Below are 27,170 nucleotides of genomic sequence, written 5' to 3'. Positions count from 1 at the left end.
CGACAAGGGATGGTAATTATATCCAGCATACACCTCTGGAAATCCCCAAGACCGCCAGCGTGTTTGGCTGCTGAGGAACTGCAAGTGTCCAAGACACAGACTAACACATGTGTGTGTGAGGAGACTTCCAAGTGTGGGTTCTGACCAAACCGGAGAGGGGTTTAATTAGGAGGGTTTCCATTATCTCGGCTTAGATTCTGGGAATGGGTTTGGTTCAGCATAACCGACAGGGTGGGTATTTAGTCTAAGGTTTTAAGCTAGTGTCCACAGTCACTCCAAACCGTAAGCGAGAGTAGGGGTTGTCATTTTGTGAGTGGTTTAAAAGGAATCGATCTTTGACCAACCTGAACCGTTTTGTTTTGTCTGAGTCAATTGTAATCTATCCATAGTAACTCCTTGGGTCTGAACTTGGGGGTTGCGGGGCTTGTGGTTCCCGGTATAATTCGGAAGACCGACCGGGTGGCATCCGCTCACGGCCGGGTTACACAGTAATCCCACTGGGGGCACTACGCATCGGGCATAGGAGAAGATCTATCTGACCTTGGTGTCTCTCTGTGTGGGATTACCCGCTGATCGACGGGCTAGGCAGGAACTATTGGCAAAAGCTACTGCCGTCCACAGGGAAACAACCCGAACCGGGGAGTTTTAAAGCACCGGTCGACTCAAGGGACAATCATCGAGACATGGGGCACACAAAACATCCTGCACCATCGAAACCTAAATATTTTGTCTATGATGTGAAAACAAGGTGGAATAGAGTTACCTGTTTGTTTGTGCCGTGCCGAGAGACTGTTCCCAGAGGAGATTCCTTGTTTCAGTGTTTTCCTCTGTGCAGCTGATGGTTGCTGTGCAGTTTGGAGGCCGGGGAACATCTGAGGCTGGTGAAATTGTCCCTCGAGCAAAGTCAGCAGTGTGAGGGGTGGTTTTCAGGGGATCAGCTTCCCCTTCTGACCTTATATGAGCGGTTTCGAATCGCTCCCACATCCTTGGTTCTGGACTCTGGAATTATGAAAGGACTGGGACAGACTTGGACAAACAGTCGGTTTCAAGGTAGGAAGCAGGTATGGCTTTATTGTGTTTAAAAGAAAGTAAAAGGCACACTTTTAATAGCACACACAGAATAGTAATACCAATACACACTGAGGGGTACAACACATTGAATAAAATGTCAAAATACAGACTTTGTCAGAATGTTATGGGTTCAAATCCAACTCCACTGACTTGAGCACAAAATCTAGGCTGACACGTCAGTGTAGTACTAAGGGAGTTCTGCACTGCACTTTTGGAATAGACTTTAAACCGAGGCCTGGTCCACCCACTCAGGATGTGCGGAGATTGTGAAATGTACTGTATCAATACAACTCAATGGCTTGTAGTTTGCGGTCAGTGGCGAAGCAAAGGCGTTTGCTGCTGGTCCCAAAGTAATCTTCGCACAAAAAGCTTGTGATCTCTGTGGGGACCATTTCAGCTTTTCCGAGGCGTCATTGAAATAACGGAAGTTAATGGGGATTCCCAGCGGAGAGCTGCTGTGAGCTCAACAAGCTGTCTAAGCAGCCAATGTAAACACAGAATTGTCACAGACAGTGAACCAGGAGATGGGTAAGTTCCTTTGGCCCCAAAATTGGTGGCCTTACCGCCCAGTGCCACCGACTGTTGCCGATTTTATTCTCCGCTCTCCCCTCAGGTGACAGATCCCTCTTGGTCTGATGCCGGCGGGAGGGGAATACCGCTGGGAACCGCCTGCTGGCAGCCACTGGCGGCCAAGTCGCGTAAGTAACCTCCCGCTCGCTAAGCTGCCATATTGCTGAGGGTGGGAGTCAGCAGCAACAGGGCGAAGGACCGTTCCGTGGAGGCAGGTCTAACCCTGATGGTAAGTACGAAGACCTGCAAAAAAACGGTTCGTGAACATGTTTTAATTTTCTTTCTTTCAGTGTTTTAACTGAATGGGGTCCCCTGAAGGTGCTACGGGCGTATTTTTTTTTTGTGATTATTTTTATTTATCAGTGTTTCCCCCCTCCCTGGACCCAACTCAATCCTCGGCGGCACTTGGGCGAGGATAGCATCTGCTGCTGAGATTGAGAGCTCCCGCCTGCTGCCGCCCAGAGTGATGGTACAAGCTGTCATTTTGCTGCCGGGCGGGACTGCCATCTCTTTTTGAGGGCTCTTCCCGGCAAAGTACCGCCCGGTCTCTCGGCGGCCATCGGCAGTGCTTTGGGCGGCACTTGGCCGGGCCTTGGCTTTGACCAAGTTCAGGCCTTTTGATTCTAATGTTTTGAAAATGTTAGAGAGAACAAAACAAAGATTGGAGCCCTGACATGGGGAAAAGGAAATCCTGAAATAAAGATGGATATTTTTACAAAATCAGTTGTTTTTAATATTTCTTAAAAATGTCAATTTTTATTAAAGTAGATACATTTGACACTCCAGAAACTTAAAATGAGTATTTCAGGGCCATAGCCTTTGTTCAGCAGTCAATATATTGTTAAAACCCCAATTACACCTAATCCAAAAGGACCTAACCTTTAATGGAGTATTTAACAGTGGTATTACCATGGAAGGGCCAAAGTTTTCATCAGTTTCCATAATTTGACAGCTTACACTGATTGCCGGCTGTGGAGAAGGGTTGGGAGGCAGTGGGGGTTCCATAGCACAGCCAGTATCGAGGCAGTCAATGACTGACCACAACTGTGGGATTGCAAGGTTAGGTTGCACACGCGCTCGATCCTGAAGTTACGGTCAGTGTCAAAGGTGAAATGACGGCAAATTCCAGACCGTTATTTGTTTCTTTACCGAATCAGGTTAATCTGAATCGCCAACTATTTGCATGTTGTATAGTTTGAACAGTTTGCTGATTAAACATTTGACTGTTGAGTAAATGTGCAAATTCAGTTTTGGCCCCAAGCTAGCATTTGGTGTCTCGGAGTTCCAGGGCTACAGGCAGTCAGTGCAGGTTAAAGCATTCCAGCCAGACTGTTGACACTTTGAGTGCCTTTAAACTGAATCAAGTTACAGTCAACAGAACCCAGTATAAATTGCTTGTCGACGGCCTGGCTGTAACTGGCCTGTTTTGGCGAGAGCTCTGTACATGTCAGGAAACAACACGGTCAGAGCTGTCTGCCAAAAGTTATACATTTAAATGTTAGAGAATGTGGAGAGCAGAATCTCAACTCCCTAAACATTGAAATTAAGGTTAGATAGGTTTGGAAAATACTCAGGGGATTCAACAAACCCTGAGCGCTCTGCAAACCAGATTTGACCCCACACTTCCCTCTCCCCTACATTGCAATCCATTTCCTCCCACATTCCAACCATGTTCTCTATAATCTCTCCCCTACATTGCCCTATGTAACCTGACGCAGCTTACATAGAGCACTTTGAAATTCTTCATTGTCACGATCACACTCCAGGGCATTCTCAAAGTATTCAATGGCTTCTGATTTCTTGCCATCAATCTGGTGTATTAGTCCCAATATACCAAAAGCTACACTGTCTCTTGAATCTTTACTCATTCGATCTTCAGCAATACGTTTCAATTTTGCGCGGCATTCCTCATTCTTGTTGGTGTTAACTTTGAGTTTTAAGCATTCCTTGAAATGATGAATGGCATTCAGCTGGGATCCTTTCTTATACAGCTGGTACAATCCATAGTCCCAATGTATTAATTGTTTATTCAAAGGGCTGTAATCTTTATTTCTAAGCAGGTTGGTGTAGATATCATCGGCTTTGAAATATTCTCCACATATTGCGTGGAGTTCCGCCAAATGAAGTATTGCAAAAGTAAGCGAGGGTTTCTGTTCATACGCTTTTTGGAAATGGTACTTGCAAAGTTCAATCAATTTTCTGCTGTCTGCACGAGCAAAGTATTTCCGGTGAGGTTTCAGCTGAGCTTTGTAACATAAGCCGATCTCATGGTGAAGAAGTGCAGAAGAGGATTTAACCTTCAGTGCCTTTTTCAATAGCTGTAAGGAATATTCAACAGATCCTTGTTTTCTTAAAGCTTTGGCTGCATATTGAGTTATATATGGATCATCAGGAGACTCCAGCAGCACTTCTTCAAGTAATCTGTAACATTCGTCTGGTTGATTGAAATCCTGTAGTCTCAGAGCCAACATGATCTTGACAAACGAGTCATTTGGGTTCAGTGCTAATGCGCGGCGTAACTGCTTCACTACCTTGCAGTGTTCAGGACGCTGTGGGTCTTCAAAGGTTTCTTTAAGTCGAAACACAACAGTTGCATAAGCTGCGTTCCATTCAATGTCATCAGGATCCCCCTCCAGAGCCTTCTCAATACATTCATTTGCCTCTTCATAATATTTCCTGCCACATTTCAACAGTGACCAACCCTTCTCCCCGTATACTTCAGGTATCAGTGCTGTATACTGAGAGCCATCAGTAAATTGTTGACAGATCCTCTCCAGCTCGTCGAGGTAGGACTGGGCCTCTGCCAGTTCTCCCACATGATAATATACCCAGGCAGAGTTTCCATAGGTGATGATGCTCCATTTTTCTATTTCAAATTTGTGATTTTTCCTCAGAATTTCTTCAGCTTTCCATAAATTATTGACCGACTTCTCACAGTTGCCTCTCGTACAGTTTACAAAAGCAAGTAGATTGTAAGTCATAGCTTGATATTTCACAATATCAGACTCTATTATATAGTTTAGTCGTTCCTGCAAATCATCCCACTCAACATTTTCCATCTGCAGATTCCACGTGAAGTGACATTGTAGCTGAAGTAATTTCACTTTCAGGGCGTCCCTTTCAGTGTCACTGTAAGAAATATGTTTAAATATTTATTAGTTTTGTCACACATTCAGATAGGAATGGTGATGGGGAAATGATTACACACTGGCCAACCGAGGAACTCAGGAAAGTTATTAAACAGCGCTAAAAAAGCTGACAGCTCAAATAACAACCAGAAGCTGAACCACACAAACAACAAAAACAACAGACAGGAAAAGACCAGCTGGACCATGGAGCCTGTCCCATACCGTCACGGTGCACCTTAACACCACAATCCCCATTGCCCCTCCCCACCAACCAGGCTCGCAGCCTCCCTGAAAATAGGCACAAGAGCATCAAAGGCTCAAGCCGCTGATACTGGGGAACTTGCATCCAGCAGGGATCCAGAATCGGATCCTGGGATCTTTCTGCTTACATGGCTGAGCTACTCACTGCTTTAACCAGATGAATCATTGGGGAAACTATACTCATTCTGTTGTCGGGCGCTTCCAAAGGCAAAGGCACCTGCAGGGCAGATGTATGTACGTGTGTGCCTGACCACATCACGAGACCATGAGAAATTCTTAGCAAAAACATGTAGCCCCTTGATGCTTAGGGGTCAATTCCATTGGCCTAAAAGAAACCTGTCATGTAATCTATAATCGTTGTGATTGGATTGTGTCCAGCCAAGATGGGTTGAGTAATTGTAACCTAGTATTGTAAAACGTATAAGTATCGATGAATGTCTTTGTTCAGCAGAGAGCAGTGCCTGCTGTAACCCAGAGGCTTTCTCCCTGCCAGCGTAATAAAGGCTGTTTTGATGTTGGAACCGACCCAGAGTGTCGAGTGATTCTTCCTGGGAAATATTTGCGCTAACAGTGGTGTCACAAACAGGATTCGGAAGTCGCTGGACACGCTTGGAAGAACCGGGTGAGTATAGATTAAAACAAAAATAAGAAAGGGTGCTGAAGGTGGACATCGGTTGATCGACACGAGGAGACGGTCTAATACCTCAAACGCCTAGCCTGAGCCCGAATTAAGAGGACTTGTTCCCACGTGACGGCCAGGATTAAATAGGCATAGGGAACACACTTAGACCGTGGGATCGTGATACCGAGCGACATCTCCTGGGCCTCCTGGGCCCAGTAGTGTAATTTGAAATATACCCCGGGGACCAGGTGGTGCACAGCGACCAACGAAAATCAAGTCTGTGAACAGGATCGGACCAATAGGCAAAATGGTGCAAGGTATTTCGTTAAGGAGACGTAGAGCGCTGTCAGGAATTGCTTAAAGTATTTAAGGATTGTATTATAAGCCTGCTGTAAAAAATTATCACTGACTTGTGACCCGGCAGTAAGCCAAGAGACGGCCTACTACAAGTCGCGTTAGCTGAAAGCGGACCTCAGAGTAGATTCCTAACAGTTCTAGTCCTACCCAGACATGGTCAGTAAACCAACAAAACTCGAGTGGGGGCCAGAAAGGTCCCTTACCCGCCACCTGACGGAGAAACAAAAGAAAGTAATTGAAAAGGCCTGGGTTCTGATTCGTTGAGCCCACGTAAAATTAACAGAGAAAGTAAATCAATCATGTATTAATTATAACTTGCGTAATTACATAATGCCATAAAAAAACCTGATAGTGACTATCTTAAATGATGTATGGATCCAAAAATAGAACTGGCCAAACAATAAGCTTTGTTGAATAAAGAGAGGCTTTTGTGAATGTCTGTCTTTGAATGAGAGTGTTTGTGTTATTTTTGACTGCGAAATATTTGAGGTGGGAATTAATGAATGTTTCATGTGTCTGAAAGCCTGTTTAGGAAAGTGGTCGAGCTGTCTGTTTGTTTTAGCTCCACCCACTTTTTCAGACAGAGTGAAAGTTTTTTTTCACCCTTTGCAGTGTTGTCCAGTATGTGGGAAGTTTTAAGAAAGTGTGAACCTAGAATTGAATTACATTTTAAGTTAGAAACGCAGGTGTGGATTTATTCAGATGATATGTTATGGAGCTAGGAAATGCACAAAGGATAGGGTTGTTGAGCAAAAGATAAAAAATACATGGTCCCATTGGTTTACAAAAAGATTTGACACGCTCACTTACTTGTCAAAAGAAAACATGCAATCATTGATTACATTGGGTTGAAAGACAATAAATTTAGTCTAGGAATGAGATAAAGAACGGAAAAGGGAAGCTGTAATTCCTTTTTTTTAAAGCCTGTGTGGGTCTCTCCAGGCTGTGGGCTGGGGAAGTACGCCCCCATTTTCCTTTGTGTAAAACCTTGACACGAAAGCTTCTAGCTCAGTAAAGAGATTTTTAAATAAAAGATTGGCAGTACAATATTTGAATTGGGATTTTGAGATATTTCAGGTGATTCTCCTTGATAAACATTTTGGTTGTATTGGAAAATCTTGGGTTTGGAAGCCTTTTTAATAAAAGTACACATACTGTGTCAGAAGCTGAAGCTTAAAAAAGATGTAATTTATGAGATACAGTATCACAAAATTGAAGTTACAGAGCAAAAGATTAAAGTTTTTGATCAGCTTCTAAAACAGAAGTTCGGCACATATTAAAAAAAACAGTATTACCATATTTGACATTTTGTAATTCAACAATAAATACAAATTCTACAAAAGGGGAGCAGAAATTAGGATGGGAACAGTGAAGAGTTAATTTTGTTGTGAAGGTTTCAAGTACCACTGGTTAAGAAAAGGCACAACAAAATGCGATACATTTAAAATAAAAAGTTAAATCTGATCTCTTTTAAAAAAAGAAATAAAACTAAAGGGTTTGGGAACAATCTAGAAATACCTCAGGGATCAGGTCAAACTCCTGGGCAAGTGGTGAGCTATCTGCGAAAGTGTAAAAGGGACTTTGGGAAAATTAAAATGTTAAAACAACAGGCTTTAGCAGTTTAGAGCAAAGGACCTTGAAACTTGAACATTTGAGATAATGGAAAGGACGAAAAAGATAAAGACGCAACCTTAAAAGCAAACAAATTGAACAAATTTGGAAAAAAGTGTTTTCGATTGTCTTATGATTTTAAATTAACAAATTTACGGAGACACAAGCCCTCCGTGTAAAATACAAAACCTAATTTGAAGAAAGGAGATTTAAATGGAAAAAGATGTAACTTATTAAATACTAGTTGATATTGGCTGTGAAACAGATATTGATTTAATTGGGAAAAGGAAAAAAAAGAATTTGAAGAGGTAAAAGACATTCTCCATTGATAATGATTTTAAATTACGAGAACGTTTCACTGCAGTTTGAAAAGATTTCCAAAATGGACGTTGTTTATCAAGAAAAGTCCTGAACAGTCTAAACAAGCAGGAGGGTTTTGAAAATAACAAGGAGAAAAGAGCTAAGCTATGTGAACTCAGCACAGAAAGAAAAAGCTGGGAATTAGAAAATCTTACTGAATTTTAAAATTCTTATGGAAAATGGAACTGGCACGGAAGTTTAGATTTTGTGCCGAGAGAGAAATAAAACACAAGATTTGCCCAGTGAACGGGACCATAAAAAAAACCAAAATGTTGGAATGTATACAGCTTGTGTGAAAATTGGATTTCAGTAAACAAAATGGCTATTAAAAATGTGTGGTCTCGTTTTAAATCAATTAAAAAAAATCTTTGGCAAGTATTTGAATTAGGAGTTTAGAAAAAATTGGAGTTTAATCTAAAATGCCGTCTTTCCCGATGAGAAGATTTTTATTATGACGGCTTTACTAATTATTTCTTCTGTTTTAACAGATTGCTAATTTCTCAGCAAGTATTGAAGGCACAAAGACTTGAAAAAAATGTTTTTGGATGATTACGTAATGACATCAGGCCTTCTTACAAACCTGTAAAGGAGTTAACCCTTTCCATTGACAACTGTTTTACACTGGACCTCATTAATTTGGATTTCCTAATAAAATAAAGAAGACTCACCTGACAGACAGAGGAAATGGTGGGATAGTCAGAATAAAAAATAAAACAGAACTAGCCTATGTAATAATACTCACCTGATACAGATAAAATAAATAGATACTCAAACAAAACAAATTCAGGAGTTAAAGCTAAAATAAGCTGGAAGAGATTTTTTTTTTTAAATGGGTCCAGACGGATAGTGCAGTGCACAGCCATAGCACCAGCACCTATGGCGATAGGGCCAATGTACCCCACGGTGGGTAAGTGTAGACCACAAACCCAACCTAACAGTAAACCAGACTGGGATAACGAGTGCGGAGTCGAGTGACCTCTACATGCATGGATAAAAGATGAGTAGACCATAACCTAACACCTGGTGACGACCAGGCTATCTGTTTAAAATTTGCAGATATAACGCTCACCCAGATGGGACTGCAGTGGCTACTTCAACTCTGGAGACTCATGATACTGGGAACCTTAAGGCCCACGCAAGCACTGGGTAATACAGACGGACTACGAGAGATACAGCACACGCAGGAAAGACACCACTACATGAACAATGGGGCTTTGTTTAATTTAACTGACGGAATATGCATCCCAGCAGCCAAGGACTGGAGCAAGGACAGAACTTATTTTAATGCATAATGTTAAGTATGAAATTGTGCCTGTTCTGATCAATATCTCAGGCATACGAATGGCGGAATATTGTACAGAACAGGCAAGAAATATGTATGGTGTGCTGAGTAAAGTTGTAATGCAGCAGGCTGTTGATGCCATGGGTGCCAGTAGATTCCGAGGACAGGAGCCACTTCATAGGACTAAGAGAGAAATAGTTAATGATGCTGCTACCGGTTTTAACATCGGAACCTCCATCGTAAACTCACTGGATATACAAGGGCCAAACGAAAAGGTGGAACAATTTAAAGGGGTGATGAAAGGACTATTAGAATGGGCAGAGCAGAATCAGGAAGATCAAGCTAACAGATACAACACAACCTTGATCAGATCCAAAGGGGGGAAGTGCCAGACTGGATTGACAGCCCACATCTGGCTCAGTTGGCCAAACTGAAGGGGACACTGGATAATTGCACTCTGAAGGGACTAACCAGAGTATTCCCAGTGATCCCAAACTGCCCAATGGGTAAAGCTGCCGGAGTGGGAATAGTCACACAAGACTCATGACCGTTTCCCCTTTATCAACTGGAGAATATCGGGATCATACGGGAAAACACCTCCCTCCATTACTATCTGACCGCAACCTCTGCTATCTGCAGAGACAACACACTCTATGGGATCTTCCTGACGGAATGCAAGCAGACGGTTGACATTACGGTGTGCCCTCACCCGGTGGGACAAGGAGAACGAGACGAGTGTGGATTTAAATGAACCAATGGATGTGTATTAGAAATAGTACCTGCCCCCACTCATTTTGCCAGAGCAGGTTACAGGGGCAAAGGGAGATACTGTGTCTCTGCCACGGTATGTTCATACCAGTACAATGACTTACAATGCCAGATCCCGCAACCAAACTTTTGCTTCACACCCCTACGACCCGTCACAATAGGACAAGCCCGCATTATCCAGGTTAGACGCCAGGGCACCGAAATCATTAACTCCACCAATCAAATCCACGATCACCTGCAGGATTATGATGAGCCAGAGCAGGCCCCTATCCCAAATTTAGCTGAGGTACTAAGGGAGCTAAGACTCAGAGTAGGCCAGTCTGTCAGACTCTACCACCAACTACAGACAAAGACACTGGAGAAGAATACTGACCAAGAGTTACAAAACCAGAGTTGGCGGAGGAGGGTCTGGGACTGGGGGATGAACGTAAACATCCACCCGTGGATTTGAATAATATCACACATACTGGTAGGGATACAGCTGGTCAAAGCACTGACATGGGGTGTTATGGTCTGTCGGACCTGCAGGCATTATGCACGACGTAGGAGAATCAGACCAGGGTTCAAGTACATAGGGAGATCTGTCCAGCAGAGGGACAGGAGAATTTGAACAATATCAATTTGATATAAGCAACCGGAACTCCTGAAACCACGTGACTGGCCAGCATGTTAAGGCAGGGAGTACCGGGTGGTACGCAAAGATATAAATGGGGTAATAAATTATAACCAATGTTGTCGGTTAAAGGGGACTAGGACTATTCCCTTACCGAAAGGGGGCAATTGTTGTCGGGCGCTTCCAAAGGCAAAGGCACCTGAAGGGCATATGTATGTACGTGTGTATAAAATGGCTGTTAGATATAAAATGGCTGCCAGAGATTTTGCAAAGCATCAGGGGAACTCAACTGGCTGATTTGACCACATTCCTAGGTAACTGATACAACTGTGTTTCTCACACAGGCGCACACAATTAAGTCCAAATCAGCACATTCCGAAGCCCAGACCAGATGTCACTGCCCAATGGGACAGAATGGAACTCTGTAATTGGATTAAGATAAGAAAGATAAGCTCAGGCAGAACCCAAGGACAGTAGAGATAAGGGTGGGCCTGATCACATCACGAGACCATGAGAAATTCTTAGCAAAGACATGTAGCCCCTTGATGCTTCGGGGTCAATTCCTTTGGCCCAAGAGAATCTATAATCGTTGTGATTGGATTGTGTCCAGCCAAGATGGGTTGAGTAATTGTAACCAAGTGTTGTTAAATGTATAAGTATCGATGAATTTCTTTGTTCAGCGGAGAGTAGTGCCTGGTGTAACCCAGAGGCTTTCTCCCCGCCAGCGTAATAAAGGCTGTTTTGATGTTGGAACCGACCCAGAGTGTCGAGTGATTCTTTCTGGGAAACATTCGTGCTAACTCATTCCATTGAACTAGTGCCTGTGTCAGCCATGACTCAGTGCTAGCTCTGTCGTTTCTGAGTCAGATAGCTGTCGGTTTAAGTCCCACTCCTGAGACTTGAGCACCAAATCTAAGCTGATACTTCAGTGCTGTACTGTCAGAGGTGTGCATTCCAGGTCACAACTCATCGTTTAAAAAAAAATCTTCTCATGTCGCCTCTGATTCCTTTGCCAATTCCCTTAAATCTGTGTCCTCTGGTTACTGAACCTTCTGCCACTGGAAAATATTTCTCCCTATTTACGCTATCAGAACTGTTCATGATTTTGAACACCTCTATCAAATCTCCTCTTAACCTTCTTTGCTCTAAGGAGAACACCCCCAGTTTCTCTAGTCTCTCCTTGTAACTGAACTCTTTCATCCCTAGTACCATTCCAGTAAATCTCATCTACACTCTCTCTCAGACCTTGACATCCATTCTAATGTGTGGTGCCCAAAATTGGCCACAATACTCCAGCTGGAGATTTATCAGTGTTTTAGAAAGGTTTAGGATTTGACTTTGTAATCTCTGCCTCTTTTTAGAAAGCCAAGCATCCTGTATGCCTTTTTAACAGCTTTCTCATCATGTCCTACCACCTTCAAACACTGATGTACGTACACACCCAGGTCTTCCTGTTTCTGCACCCCTTTTATAATTGTACCTAATGATATTGTGATCACTGGTCTCTAAATACTCCTCCACTGAAACATGCTCCATTTGTCCAACTTTATTCTCCAGAATTAGAACCAGGACTTCTTTTTTCTTCATTGGGCTGGAAACAAAGCAACATTTCACTCATACTCTTTTCAGGAATTCCTCTTTGCCCATTACAGTGTTATTTTTGCACTCTATATTAGGATAATGGAAGTCCCCCATTATCACTACTCTATAGTTCTTGCACCTTTCTGCAATTTGCCTGAAAATTTGCTCCTTTACCACCTTCCTGCTATTTGGTGGTTTATAGTTTAGGGTAATCGCTCCTCCATTGTTCCTCAATTCTAACCAAATACATTCGGTTTTAGAACTCATTTCGAAGAAGAGCAGAGGAGCTCACGCCGATCTCCTGACCAATATTTATCCCTCAGTTAACATCGCAAGAAAACAGATTATCTGTGTAATGTATGCACATAAGGTCTGCCCACCACCAGGGGGCACTGTCATCTGGTCCGAGGGTCAAAGGTACACTCGTGCTGGGTCTGGTATATAACCTGAACTTCATCTTTGTATCTTCACTTCTGGAAGCCATTAAAGACTGATCAGGTTACACCTAGTCACTGGCTCACAGTATGGAGTTCATTGTGTCATTTCATACACCACAACTGGCGACGAGGCAAATACAAACCCAAACAAAAGTATGGCGAGCACAGCACGATCGAATACTGTTGGAATTCTCGAGAGATTCCAACAGTGGGAGAGGATTGGGGCGATTTCACGGATCGTCTTGACCAGTATTTCGTGGCAAACGATCTAAACAAAGACAGGGATGCAGAGAAGCGCAGGGCAGTTCTTCTCACCGTCTGTGGCCCTACGAGAATCTGCTCTCATCCATTCTTCCCACAGAAAAGGTTTATAAAGAACTGTGTGCTCTAGTTCGGGAACATCTTAAACCCACGGAAGGAATCCTCATATCCAGATATCGCTTCTATACGCACATTCGTCCAGAAGGCCAGGATACAGCGGCATTTGTTGCCAACCTGAGATGTCTTGCAAGGCCTTGTAAATTTGGGTCTGCGTTGGAAGACATGCTATGTTACTTTTTCATGATCAGGGTCAACCGCGAGATGATCTTAAATAAGCTGCTGGCTGCGGAGACACCGGACCTCAGCAAGGTCATCGCCATCGCTCAGGCTTGCCTGTCCACACAGAAAAGCACGAAGCAGATATCGTGACAAAACAGGAACTCCACGGCAAGTACTGTGTACAAAATTGTATCGACGGCCGGCAGAGCTGAACATGGCAGGGCCTACTCGACTGTGTCTGCAAGACCAGGAGCCGCTCAAAGCTCACCATGGAGGGCCTACTCGACTGTGTCTGCGAGACCGGGAGCCGCTCAAAGCTCACCATCGAGGGCCTGCTCGACTGTGTATGCGAGAACGGAAGCCACTCAAAATTCGCCATCGAGGGCCTGCTCGACTGTGTATGCGAGAACGGGAGCCACTCAAAGTTCGCTATCGGGCGCCAATCCGAGCTCAACGTGTTGGCGTTGCGGGGGCATTCATCGCCCCCATCAGTGCCGTTTCAGGCAGTATGTATGCAGAGGGTGTGTGAAGACGGGTCATCTTCAGCGGATGTGTCCGCAGTGGAGCAAGCGAGCTGTGACGCACCACGTGGATGATGATCAATTCAGCGTGGATCTGGCGATGCAGCTCAAGGTATTTGAGAGCTCCGAGGAGGAAGTGTATAACGTACGTGCGTTCCGAACAAAGAGCCAACCGATAATGATGGAGGTAACATTAAACGGCGTGCCGGTATCCATGGAATTAGACACGGGTGCGAGTCAATCGATAATGAGCCAGAGGACTTTCGAAAAGCTGTGGGAGACCAAGGCAGAGAGACCCAAGCTGAGTCCGATAAATACGAAGTTGCGTACCTACACCAAAGAGCTCACACTAGTGATCGGTAGTGCAGCAATAAGAGTGTCGTACGAGGAAACGGTTCACAATCTACCGTTATGGGTTATCCCGGGCAACGGCCCATTGTTATCCGGCAGGAGTTGGCTCGATAAAATAAAATGGAAATGGTACGATATCAAAGCTTTGTCATCAGTGGATGATGATTTGTGTGCTCAAGTGCTGAGAAAATTTCCCTCACTGTTTGAACCGGGAATTGGCAGCTTCAAGGAGCCAAGATGCAGATTCACCTAGGCCCAGATACAAGGCCCATCCATCACAAAGCCAGGGCAGTCCCGCACACGATGAGAGAAAAGGTCGAGCTCGAATTGGACTACAATGCAAGGGGGTCATTTCACCGGTCGAATTTAATGAATGGGCCAGTCGCATTGTGCTGGTGTTAAAGAGCGACGGCACGGTCAGGATTTGTGGAGCCAACAAGGTCACGATCAACCCAGTTTTGAAACAAGATCAGTACCTGCTACCGAAAGCTGATGACCTGTTTGCAACGCTAGCCGGGGAAAATCGTTCACCAAATTGGATCGAACGTCGGCCTACATAACACAGGAACTGGTTGAATCATTAAAGAAATTTACGTGCATCAACATACACAAAGGACTGTTTATTTACAACAGTTGCTCTTTTGGCATTCATTCAGTGGCAGCCATATTTCAGAGAAACATGGAGAGCCTATTGAAATCCATCCCCAGGAGCGTGGTATTCCAAGACAACATCCTAGTCACAGGTTGTGACACTGCTGAGCACCTGCACAATCTGGAAGAGGTTTTGCATTGTCTGGACAAAGTGAGACACAGGCTGAAATGTTCAAAGTGCGTTTTCATAGAAACATAGAAACTTAGAAAATAGGTGCAGGAGTAGGCCATTCGGCCCTTCGAGCCTGCATCACCATTCAATAAGATCATGGCTGATCATTCACCTCAGTACCCCTTTCCTGTTTTCTCTCCATACCCCTTGATCCCTTTAGCTGTAAGGGCTACATCTAATTCCCTCTTGAATATAACTGGCATCAACAACTCTCTGCAGTTGGGAATTCCACAGGTTAACAACTCTCTGAGTGAAGAAGTTTCTCCTCATCTCAGTCCTAAATGGCTTACCCCTTATCCTTAGACTATGTCCCTTGGTTCTGGACTTCCCCAACATCAGGAACATTCCTCCTGCATCTAACCTGTCCAGTCGCGTCAGAATTTTATATGTTTCTATGAGATCCCCTCTCATCCTTCTAAACTCCAGTGAATACAGGCCCAGTTGATCCAGTCTGTCCTCATATGTCAGTCCTGCCATCCCCAGAATCAGTCTGGTGAACCTTCGCTGCACTCCCTCAATAGCAAGAAAGTCCTTCCTCAGATTAGTAGACCAAAACTGAACACAATATTCCAGGGGAGGCCTCACTAAGGCCCTGTACAACTGCAGTAAGACCTCCCTGCTCCTGTACTTAAATCCCCGAGCTATGAAGGCCAACGTACCATTTGCCTTCTTCACCGTCTGCTGTACCTGCATGCGAACTTTCAATAACTTATGTACCATGACACCCAGGTCTCGTTGCACCTCCCCTTTTCCTAATCTGCCACCATTCAGATAATATTCTGTCTTCGTGTTTTTGCCACCAGAGGTCGAATTCCTTGGACGAAAGATTGCCACAGACGGAATCAGGCCTACAGACGCGAAAACAGAGGCCATCAAAATGCGCCCAGGCCACAGAATGTGATGGAGCTGTGTTTGTTCCTGCATCTTCTCAACTACTTCGGTAACTTCTTACCCAAATTGAGCACAGTATTAGAGCCTTTGCAGAAGCTGCTCAGGAAAGAAGATGACTGGGTGTGGGATGAACTTCAAGACAGTGCCTTTGAGAAGGCTAGAAAATCTGTTGTGTTCCCACAAGCTACTGGTACTGTATGACCCATGCATGCGTCTAGTTTCGACCTGTGATGCATTGTCCTATGGGGTCGGCTGCGTACTCCAGCAAGCCAACGAGTCAGGCAAGCTACAACCAGTTGCATACGCGTCTCGAAGCCTGTCCAAGGCGGAAAAAGCTTACGGCATGATAGAGAAAGATGCTTTACCATGTGTTTATGGGGTAAAAAAAATGCACCAGTACCTATTTGGGCTTCACTTCGAGCTGGAAACCAATCACAAGCCGCTTATATCGTTGTTCTCAGAACATAAAGGTATCAATACCAACGCGTCGTCCCACATCCAGAGGTGGGCGCTGACATTATCTGTCGATGATTATGTCATTCGTCATAGACCAGGCACCGACAACTGCGCTGATGCATTGAGCCAGTTACTGTTGCCCACACCGGAGATGGAAACGCCAATGCCCGCAGAGCTACTCATGGTCATGGATGCCTTTGAGAGTGAAGGGTCGGCTGTCACTGCTCAACAAGACTGAGACCAGCCAGGATCTGACCCTATCAGTTGTAAACCATTGTGTTCTCAACAGGGACTGGTCGACCATCCCCAAGGAAATGGGTGATGAAACCAAACTGTGCAGCCATCGCAAAGGTGAGCTGTCCATCCAATCTGACTATTACTGTGGGGTAATCGTGTTGTAATGCCCAAGAAAGGCAGGGCGAGATTTGTGCGGGAGTTACATAGTATGCATCCCGGTATTGTCGTGATGAAGGTCATCGGCAGGTCCCATGTTTGGTGGCGTGGCACTGACTTGGACTCAGAGTCATGCATGCATCAGTGCAGCTCTTGCATGCAGTTAAGCAATGCCCCAAAGGAAACTCCGCTCAGTCTGTGGTCATGGCCATCCAAACCGTGGTCTAGAATCCACATTGACTTTGCGGGCCCCTTCCTCAGTAAAATGTTTTTTGTGATGGTGGATGAATACTCCAAATGGATAGAATGTGTGATCATGTCATCCAGCACTTCCACTGCCACCATTGAGAACCTGAGAGTCATGTTTGCCACACATGGTCTGCCAGACATCGTTGTCAGCGACAACGGACTGTGTTTCACGAGCCTGGAGTTTCAAGAGTTCATGAAACGCAACGGCATAAAACACGTGAGGTCAGCCTCGTTCAAACCCGCGTCCAATGGCCAAATGGAGTGGGCAGTTCAAACCATCAAGCAGAGCCTGAAACATGTAACTCATGGTTCCTTGCAGACACGCCTATCACGCATACTGCTCAGTTACAGGTCAAGGCCACACACACTCACCGGGGGCCCACCTGCAGAACTATTGATGAAGAGAGGCCTCAAAACCAGGCTCTCTCTAGTCTATCCTGACCTTATCGATCATGTCGAAACCCAACGTCAACGCAAGGAGTGGTATCACAACCACACCGCAGTGTCACGTGACCTATCTGTAAATGACCCAGTGTATGTACTTAACCATGGTCAAGGGCCCAAGTGGCTCCTGGACAATGTTACGGATAAGGAGGGTAATCAAGTGTTTATTGTTAAGCTCAGGAATGGGCAGATGTGCAGGAAACACATTGATCAAATCAAGCAAAGACACACTGACGAACCGGAACAGTTGGAAGAAGACACCTCGAGCTTAGACGACCAACCAACTCATGTCCAGCCATCAGAAGAACCCACTGTGGTCAACACCCAGCTCCAAGTCGTGAGAGACTCGGAAAGCACTGGGATTGTACTGAGACGGTCAACTAGGGAGCGAAGTGCTCCGGACCATCTGAGCTTGTAATATGGACTTGTGCCAAGAACTGGCAGGGGGAATGATGTAATGTATGTACATAAGGTCTGCCCACCACCAGGGGCCACTACTGTCAGAGGTCCTAAGGTCATAAGTACACTGGTGCTGGGCCTGGTGTATGAACTGAACTTCACCTTTGTATCTTCACTTCTGGAAGCCATTAAAGACTGACCAGGTAACACCTAGTCACTGGCTCACAGTACGGAGTTCATTATATAATTTCAAAAACTACACTCTGGTCACTATCATGTTGCTATTTGTGGGACCTTGCTGTGCACCAAATTGCTGCCGCATTTCCTTCATTACAGCGGTGACCACACTTCAAAAGTACTTAATTGGGTGTGAAATGCTTTGGGACGTCCTAAGATTGTGTAAGGTACTATGTAAATGCAATTCATTATTTCTTCCTTTACCTAAACAGGTTCATCTGAATTGCCAGCTATCTGCATGTTGTATAGTTTGAGCAACGTGCTGATTAAATATCGGCCTGTTGAGTAAATGTGCAAATTCAGTTTTGGCCGCAAGCCAGCATTTGGTGTCTCAGAGTTAGAAACATAGAAACATAGAAAATAGGTGCAGGAGTCGGCCATTCGGCCCTTCGAGCCTGCACCATCATTCAATGAGTTCATGGCTGAACATGCAACTTCAGTACCCCATTCCTGCTTTCTCGCCATACCCCTTGATCCTCCTAGTCGTAAGGACTACATCTAACTCCTTTTTGAATATATTTAGTGAATTGGCCTCAACAACTTTCTGTGGTAGAGAATTCCACAGGTTCACCACTCTCTGGGTGAAGAAGTTTCTCCTCATCTCGGTTCTAAATGGCTTTCCCCTTATCCTTAGACTGTGACCCCTGGTTCTGGACTTCCCCAACATTGGGAACATTCTTCCTGCATCGAACCTGTCTAAACCCGTCAGAATTTTAAACGTTTCTATGAGGTCCCCTCTCATTCTTCTGAACTCCAGTGTATACAAGCCCAGTTGGTCCAGTCTTTCTTGATATGTCAGTGCTGCCATCCCGGGAATCAGTCTGGTGAACCTTCGCTGAACTCCCTCAATAGCAAGAATGTCCTTCCTCAATTTAGGAGACCAAAACTGTACACAATACTCCAGGTGTGGCCTCACCAAGGCCCTGTACAACTGTAGTAACACCTCCCTGCCCCTGTACTCAAATCCCCTCGCTATGAAGGCCAACATGCCATTTGCTTTCTTAGCCGCCTGCTGTACCTGCATGCCAACCTTCAATGACCTTCCAGGGCTACAGGCAGTCAGTGCAGGTTAAAGCATTCCAGCGAGACTGTTGACAGTTCGAGTATCTTTATACTAAAGCAAGTTGCAGTCAGCAAACCCCAGTTTACATCGTTTGTCTCCACAGCCTGGCTGTAACTGTCCTGTTCAGGAGATAACTCTGCGCATGTCAGGAAACAACATGATCAGAGCTGTGCCAAAAGTTACAGCTTTAAATGTTAGAGAATGTGGGGAGCAGGACCACAATTCCCTAAACATTGAAATTAGGGTTAGGTCGGTTTGGGAAATACTCAGGGGATTCGACAAACACCCCGGGCACTTTGCAAACCACATTTCACCTCACACTTCGCTCTCTCCTATATTGAAATCGATTTCCCATCTTAGCTCCCTCAACCCTTCCCATTACCTCTCCCCTTCATTACCCTTTATTCCTTGTTGTAATGTATGTACCTGTGTGTATGCTCACAGGTTTGTAGAGCTGTTGCACTGTGAGTGGCTGAGCCAGTCACGTGATGTTCACAGGATTCAATAAAACCCCAGTCAGTTGGCTCTGGGTCATCCACAATGAGTTGTGCAGTTCTGAGCCTAGTGGATGAACTGGTAATGTTTAGTAATAAAAACAGAAAATGCTGGAAATCTCAGGAAGTCAGGCAGCATCTGTGGAGAGAAACAAAGTTAACGTTTCGGTTCTGTGACCCTTTGTCAGAACTCTGTCACACACGCTGCCTGACCCGCTGAGATTTCTGGCATTCTCTCTTTCTATTTCAGATTCCAGCATCTGCAGTATTTTGCTTTTGTATTTGTGGTAATGTGTCGTTTGTTAATAAACCAACTAGTTCTTAACAGCAAAGTGTTGCTATGAATTCTTAAGCCAAGAACCCATGAAGACATTACATTACACCTGTTACCCCTCCTTTCCCCTGCATTTCACTCCCTTCCCTTTCCCATCAGAGCTGCTGTTGGAGAATATGTGGGAAATAATGAGAGTAAAAGTGAGAGGGAATGGGGGAATAGGCTGGCAATATCGTGCTTTATTGCCAATGAGGATTGCAGGGCGATTGGGCTCAGGATGGTATGTTGCTTCCCTGGTGCAAGGGTCAAGGATGTCTCGGAGCGGGTGTAGGACATTCTGAAAAGGGAGGGTGAACAGCCGGTTGTCCTGGTGCACATTGGTGCCAACGATATAGGTAAAACAAGGGATGAGGTCCTACGAGACGAATTTATGGAGTTAGGAGCTAAATTAAAAAGTAGAACCTCAAAAGTAGTAATTTCTGGATTGCGACCAGTGCCACGTGCTAGTCAGAGTAGGAATCGCAGGATAGCGCAGATGAATATGTGGCTTGAGCAGTGGTGCAGCAGGGAGGGATTCAAATTACTGGGGCTTTGGAACCGGTTCTGGGGGAGGTGGGACCAGTACAAACCGGACAGTCTGCACCTGGGCAGGACCAGAACCAATGTCCTAGGGGGAGTGTTTGCTCGTGCTGTTGGGGAGGAGTTAAACTAATATGGCAGAGGGATGGGAACCAATGCAGGGAGACAGAGGGAAACAAAATGGAGACAGAAGCAAAAGACAGAAAGGAGATGAGTAAAAGTGGAGGGCAGAGAAACCCAAGGCAAAAAACAAAAAGGGCCAATGTAGCAAAATTCCAAAGGGTCAAAATGTAATAAAAAGGCAAGCCTGAAAGCTCGGTGCCTCAACGCGAGGAGTATTCGGAACCCAGAAGAGGGCTCTGAGCTAGTTAGAATAGGTGAGAGCTCAGATGAACAGGACCCCAAGGAAGAATGCAAAAGGCAGGAGGCAACAGAGAAGAGTAGCATTGGGGTAAGTGTAAACCACAAGGTGATAGGAAGGGACAATATGTATGAATATAAAGGGGCTGCAGGAGGGATCAAAACTAAAAATCATGGTTTAAAAACTAGTATTAAAACACTCTACCTAAATGCACGCAGCATTCGAAATAAAGTAAATGAGTTGACGCCACAAATCATTCCAAATGGGTATGATTTGGTGGCCATTACAGAAATGTGGTTGCAGGGTGGCCAAGACTGGGAATTAAACATACAGGGGTATCTGACTATTCGGAAGGATAGACAAGAAGGGAAAGGAGGTGGGGTAGCTCTGTCAATAAAGGATGATATCAGGGCAGTTGTGAGAAACGATATTGGCTCTAATGAACAAAATGTTGAATCATTGTGGGTGGAGATTAGAGATAGTAAGGGGAAAATGTCACTGGTGGGCATAGTTTATAGGCCCCCAGATAATAACTTCACGGTGGGGCGGACAATAATCAAGGGAATAATAGAGGCATGTGAAAAAGAAACGGCAGTAATCATGGGGGATTTTAACCTACATATCGATTGGTCAAATCAAATCGCACGGGGTTGCCTTGAGAAGGAATTCATAGAATGCATACGGGATTGTTTTTTAGAACAGTATGTTACAGAACCTACAAGGGAGCAAGCTATCTTAGAACTGGTCCTGTATAATGAGACAGGAATAATAAACGATCTCCTCGTAAAAGTGAATGTTGGTCCCTTAGAAGATGAGAAGGGGGATTTAATAATGGGAAATGTGGAAATGGCTGAGACCTTAAACAATTATTTTGCTTCGGTCTTCACAGTGGAAGACACAAAAACCATGCCAAAAATTGCTGGTCACGGGAATGTGGGAAGGGAGGAACTTGAGACAATCACTATCACTAGGGAGGTAGTGCTGGACAGGCTAATGGGACTCAAGGTAGACAAGTCCCCTGGTCCTGATGAAATGCATCCCAGGGTATTAAAAGAGATGGTGGAAGTAATAGCAGATGCATTAGTTATAATCGACCAAAATTCTCTGGACTCTGGGAGGTACCAGCGGATTGGAAAGCAGCTAATGTAACGCCTCTGTTTAAAAAAGGGGGCAGACAAAAGGCAGGTAACTGTAGGCCGGTTAGTTTAACATCTGTAGTGGGGAAAATGCTTGAAGCTATCATTAAGGAAGAAATAGCGGGACATCTAGATAGGAATAGTGCAATCAAGCAGACGCAACATGGATTCATGAAGGGGAAATCATGTTTAACTAACTTAATGGAATTCTTTGAGGATATAACGAGCATGGTGGATAGAGGTGTACCGATGGATGTGGTGTATTTAGATTTCCAAAAGGCATTCGATAAGGTGTCACACAAAAGATTACTGCAGAAGATAAAGGTACGCGGAGTCAGAGGAAATGTATTAGCATGGATCGAGAATTGGCTGGCTAACAGAAAGCAGAGAATCGGGATAAATGGGTCCTTTTCGGGTTGGAAATTGGTGGTTAGTGGTGTGCCACAGGGATCGGTGCTGGGACCACAACTGTTTACAATATACATAGATGACCTGGAAGAGGGGACAGGTTGTAGTATAACAAAATTTGCAGATGACACAAAGATTAGTGGGAAAGCGGGTTGTGTAGAAGACACAGAGAGGCTGCAAAGAGATTTGGATAGGTTAAGCGAATAGGCTAAGGTTTGGCAGATGGAATACAATGCCGGAAAATGTGAGGTCATCCACCTTGGGAAAAAAAAACAGGAAAAGGGAATATTATTTGAATTACAACATGCTGCGGTGCAGAGGGACCTGGGGGTCCTTGTGCATGAATCCCAAAAAGTTAGTTTGCAGGTGCAGCAGGTAATCAGGAAGGCGAATGGAATGTTGGCCTTCATTGCGAGAGGGATGGAGTACAAAAGCAGGGAGGTCCTGCTGCAAATGTACAGGGTATTGGTGAGGCCGCACCTGGAGTACTGCATGCAGTTTTGGTCACCTTACTTAAGGAAGGATATACTAGCCTTCGAGGGGGTACAGAGACGATTCACTCGGCTGATTCCGGAGGTGAGGGGGTTACCTTATGATGATAGATTGAGTAGACTGGGTCTTTACTCGTTGGAGTTCAGATGGATGAGGGGTGATCTTATAGAAACATTTAAAATAATGAAAGGGATAGACAAGATAGAGGCAGAGAGGTTATTTCCACTAGTCCGGAGACTAGAACTAGGGGGCACAGCCTCAAAATACGGGGGAGCCAATTTAAAACCGAGTTGAGAAGGAATTTCTTCTCCCAAAGGGTTGTGAATCTGTGTAATTCTCTGCCCAAGGAAGCAGTTGAGGCTAGCTCATTGAATGTATTTAAATCACAGATAGATAGATTTTTAACCAATAAGGTAATTAAGGGTTACGGGGAGCGGGCGGGTAAGTGGAGCTGAGTCCACGGCCAGATCAGCCATGATCTTTTTGAATGGTGGAGCAGGCTCGAGGGGCTTGATGGCCTTCTCCTGTTCCTAATTCTTATGTTCTTATGTTCTTTGGTCTCGCTGTGAGTCTCTCGCCTTCTCAGCTGCTGTCCTTCTCCAGGCTGCTCTCGGGGCTCTTGTCGTCTCCAGGTGGCTCTCTTGAGTTTCCCTCTTGAACTCGTCTCCTCTCCAAACAGCTTTCGAGGCTTTCTTGCCTCTTGTCGCCTTGCTGCATTCACTGGCCCCTCCCCCAGTCTCTCCATGTTCTGTCTGACCTCACCCCCTGCCCACTTCACACGCCACCTGGTGGTGACACACCGCAGGTGTTCACGCTACTTCCAGAGCGAGCGGCCTTGTGCCCGGGCGTTCTCCCTCCTCTGCACTGAATCACGGGCAAACCGGGGCTGTCAGTGTTACTGTCCACAACAACAACAACTATTGTATTTATATAGCCTCTTTCACGTAGTGAAACATCCAAGGCACTTCACAGGAGTATTATGAGATAAAAACAGTTACATTCTGACTTGTTACATTGCTAATAACTAAGACAAAAAATGCCAGACCCAGGTTGAGCAAGGGACTTTACAAAACTGGTTTAATTAGTGTAATATAAAAAATACTATTGTTTCTGGAAAGAAATACATTTTTAAAATTATTCAGTCACGGGGTATGGGTGTGACTGGCAAGGAGAGCATTTATTGCTCTTCCCTAATTGCTCTTGAGAAGGTGACGATGGGCCTCCTTCTTGAACCACTGCAGTCCGTAGGTGAAGGTATCGCACAGTGCTGTTAGGGAAGGAGTTTCAGGATTTTGACGCAGCAACGATGAAGGAACAGTGACATATTTCCAAGTCGGGATGGTATGTGACTTGCAGGGGAAGTTGGAGGTGATGGTGTTACCATGCACCTGCTGCCCTTGTACTTCTAGATGGTAAAGGTCGCAGGTTTGGTAGATGCTATTAAAGAAGCTGTGGTGATTTGCTGCAGTGCAACTTGTGGATGGTTTAGGTGGTGGATGAGGTGCCGGTCACGCGGGTCGCTTTATCCTGGATGGTGCTGAGCTTATTGAGTGTTGCTGAAACTGTACTCATCCAGGCAAGTGGAGAGTGTTCTATCACACTCCTGACTGAAGCCTTGTAGCTGGCAGAACAGCTTTGGGGACTCAGGACATGTGTCAGTTGCTGCATTTGTGTAGCACCCCTCACAGACTCAGGACATTCCAAAACGCTTCAAAGTCACTGAAGTACTTTTGAAGTTTAGTCGCTCTTGCAATGCAGGAAATGCTGGCACCAATTTGTGCACAGCAAGCTCCCACAAACAGCAATTTGATAATGGCCGGATAATTGCTCGGATTTTGTTGTGAATGACGAAGGAACGACTTTTGCCGTTGACCTCACGTACAGTTGCCCACAGACTTTTGGTGGGCTTGTCAACGCAGATTTCCAGTCTTCCAGCGTCTGTTTGAATTCGATGCTCCCTGCAGGGGATGTGTGATGTCTGTGAGCAGACCAAGCAGCAGGGAAGCTGTTCAACCACTCAGATTGAAGAAACCGCACAGGTGGCAAAGCAGGAAGTAAATAACAGGAAATATAAATTACATTTAAATCATTGTACAGGAAACAAAATAAAGATTGGGACATACACATGAGATTAAAAGAGAGACATAAAAGAGCAAAACACATAAACTATAATAATAACATTATTTGAATTTTTATATCTTTAAAAGTCTGCAACATGAATTTTCTTCTGAGGGAATGAGATTCCACACTTATAAAATTATTTTTTCAGGACCAGAGAGGTTGTTCAAAAGTAATTATGAATTATCATACCGTTAAAAACTCAGTTACTCCTGTTTGAAGAAGGCTCAAGTTTTCATTGGTCTTTAGTGTGTTAATAGTGGGTAATTAGTTTAAGTTCATGCCTTAACTATGATTTCTGTGCAGGTTCCATCGGCGAAGACTGCAACAGCACACCCTGTGGAGAAGCAGGGTATCACAGACAGCAAATTCCGGATTTCCACTAAAAACTGCGCATGTGCAGATGCCAGAAGTTGCTGTGAAATTTACATTGCAATAATGGCAAGCACTGACAGCTTTGCTGTTATTAGTACAGCTAAATTCATTCCATTGTGTTTTAGCGATGTCGATTAAGGTTTACAGAGAATTACGTAGCGTCTACAGCACAGAAGCACGCCATTCAGCCCAATTGGTCTCCACACGATCCTCGTCTCACCCTTCTTCATCCAACCCTATCAGTAAATCCTTCTATTACGTTCTGACTCATATGTATATCTAGCTATCCCTTAACTGTATCTGTGCTATTCGGCTCAACTACTCCTTGTGGTCGAGAGTTCCACATTCCTACCTCTCTTTGGATGAAGACATTTCTCCTGAATTCCTATTTGGATTTATTAGTAACTATTATACTTATCGTTCCTAGTTTTGGTCTCCCCCACAAGCAGAAACAGCTTCTCTACATCTACCTTATCAAACGCTTCAATGATCTTAAAGACCTTGGTCAGCTCACGCCCTCAGCCGTCTTTATTCTAGGCAAAAGAGTCACAGCCTTTTCAGCCTTTCTTGATAGGTATACTCTCTCAGTTCTGGTATCATCCTTGTGAATCATTTTTGCACCCACTGCAGTGCCTCTATATCCTTTTTATAATAGGTATACCAGAACATTGCACAGTACTTCAAGTGTGGTCTAACCAAGATTTGACACACAAGACAAATATTGGCAAGGACACAAGGAAAAACTCCCCTGCTCTTCTTCGCAATAATGCCAGGGGATCCTTTACATCTACTTGAGGGGGCAGACGGGGCCTCCATTTAATGTCTCATCCAAAAGACGGCACCTCCGATAGTGTGCACTCCCTCTGTACTGCACTGGAATGTCAGCCTGGATTTCGCGCTCATGTCTCTGGAGTGGGACATAAGCCACTGACTCAAAGGCAAGCGTGTTACCGCTGTACCACAGCTGACATCTTAACTATATACGTTATTTACACATGAAATTCACTCTTACCTCATGATGGTCGGAATGAATCGGCCTGCTTCTTGTTTAATTTTACTTCTGTTGTCTGATCAGCTGTAAAAACAGAACTAAGTGTGTTCAGCTCTTCCAAGATATTTATATATCATCCACACCCTTTTAGAGTCAGATGATTTTGAAGAATTATTCTTGAGACGGGAAGTTGAAAACAACCGATACCTTATCATCTGCAGAAAATATGTTCTGATGAAAGGTTATCGAGCTGAAACATTAACTCTGTTTCTCTCTCTGCAGAAGCTGCCTGACCTGCTGAGTGGGTCCAGCATGTTCTGTTTTTATTTCAGAATTCTAGCATTTGCAGTATATTGCTTTTGTTTTTCAGAAATCAAAACAAAAGCCCCCCCCCTCCCCCCCCGCCCCACAGCCGACCCCAATCCCTCACGGATTATTTCATTATTCATGTGTTGATTAGAATTTACTCTGTGTATATTGGCTGCTCTATTGATATTATATTCTGCTGCATCGCAACAATGGCTGGAATACAGATCGTGCTTTTGGGATAGGGGAGCGATGAGATAATTTCCATGAACTGTTCCCCAGGTGTACAGACACCAATTTACTTGTAGCAGTGAGTGAAGTAGAAATTAGACCATACAGCGACCATTTTTTCAAGTAAATAATGGGGACAGACAGCATCAATTTCCCACTGTGTCTCCTATACCCCAAGTGTGCCTGAGATACCGCCAATGCCATATTGAGTGGATATTGTTCAGGTGTACCTGATGGCTGCCTTTAACAGGCATTAGGCTCCTTGCATATGTTAATGAGGGAACTCGACCCTGTCTCCTGAAAATGCATCAGTGCAATCATCGGGGCCATAGAAGCCATCTTAGTCCAACCCACTTCTGTCCATACCTTATAACATC

The 27,170-nt window shown here is 44.6% G+C and overlaps 1 protein-coding gene across 5 annotated transcripts; it reads right to left on the bottom strand.

Moving 5' to 3' along the window:
- Positions 1 to 990: 990 nt before the first annotated feature.
- LOC139260375 (interferon-induced protein with tetratricopeptide repeats 5-like) lies at positions 991 to 26,413 on the bottom strand. Of its 5 annotated transcripts, none has more exons than XM_070876929.1 (4): positions 26,278 to 26,413; positions 25,083 to 25,227; positions 3,365 to 4,770; positions 991 to 1,067 (listed from the first exon to the last, which is right to left on the bottom strand). In XM_070876929.1, exons 3-4 carry the CDS (start codon positions 4,698 to 4,700, stop codon positions 1,006 to 1,008), a joined length of 1,398 nt encoding a protein of 465 aa, XP_070733030.1. In that variant the 5' UTR covers positions 4,701 to 4,770; positions 25,083 to 25,227; positions 26,278 to 26,413; the 3' UTR covers positions 991 to 1,005. The 5 variants fall into 5 exon arrangements, with proteins under 5 accessions (XP_070733030.1, XP_070733029.1, XP_070733026.1 ...); XM_070876928.1 differs by lacking the exon at positions 25,083 to 25,227 and adding an exon at positions 19,455 to 19,661; XM_070876925.1 differs by lacking the exon at positions 25,083 to 25,227.
- Between the last annotated feature and the right edge of the window lie 757 nt (positions 26,414 to 27,170).

The sequence above is a fragment of the Pristiophorus japonicus genome, chromosome 3 (assembly GCF_044704955.1).
Source record: "Pristiophorus japonicus isolate sPriJap1 chromosome 3, sPriJap1.hap1, whole genome shotgun sequence".
NCBI classification, from domain to species: domain Eukaryota; kingdom Metazoa; phylum Chordata; class Chondrichthyes; family Pristiophoridae; genus Pristiophorus; species Pristiophorus japonicus.
The sequence above is the reverse complement of the archived record's forward strand: the minus strand, read 5'-3'. Positions and strand labels throughout refer to the sequence as shown.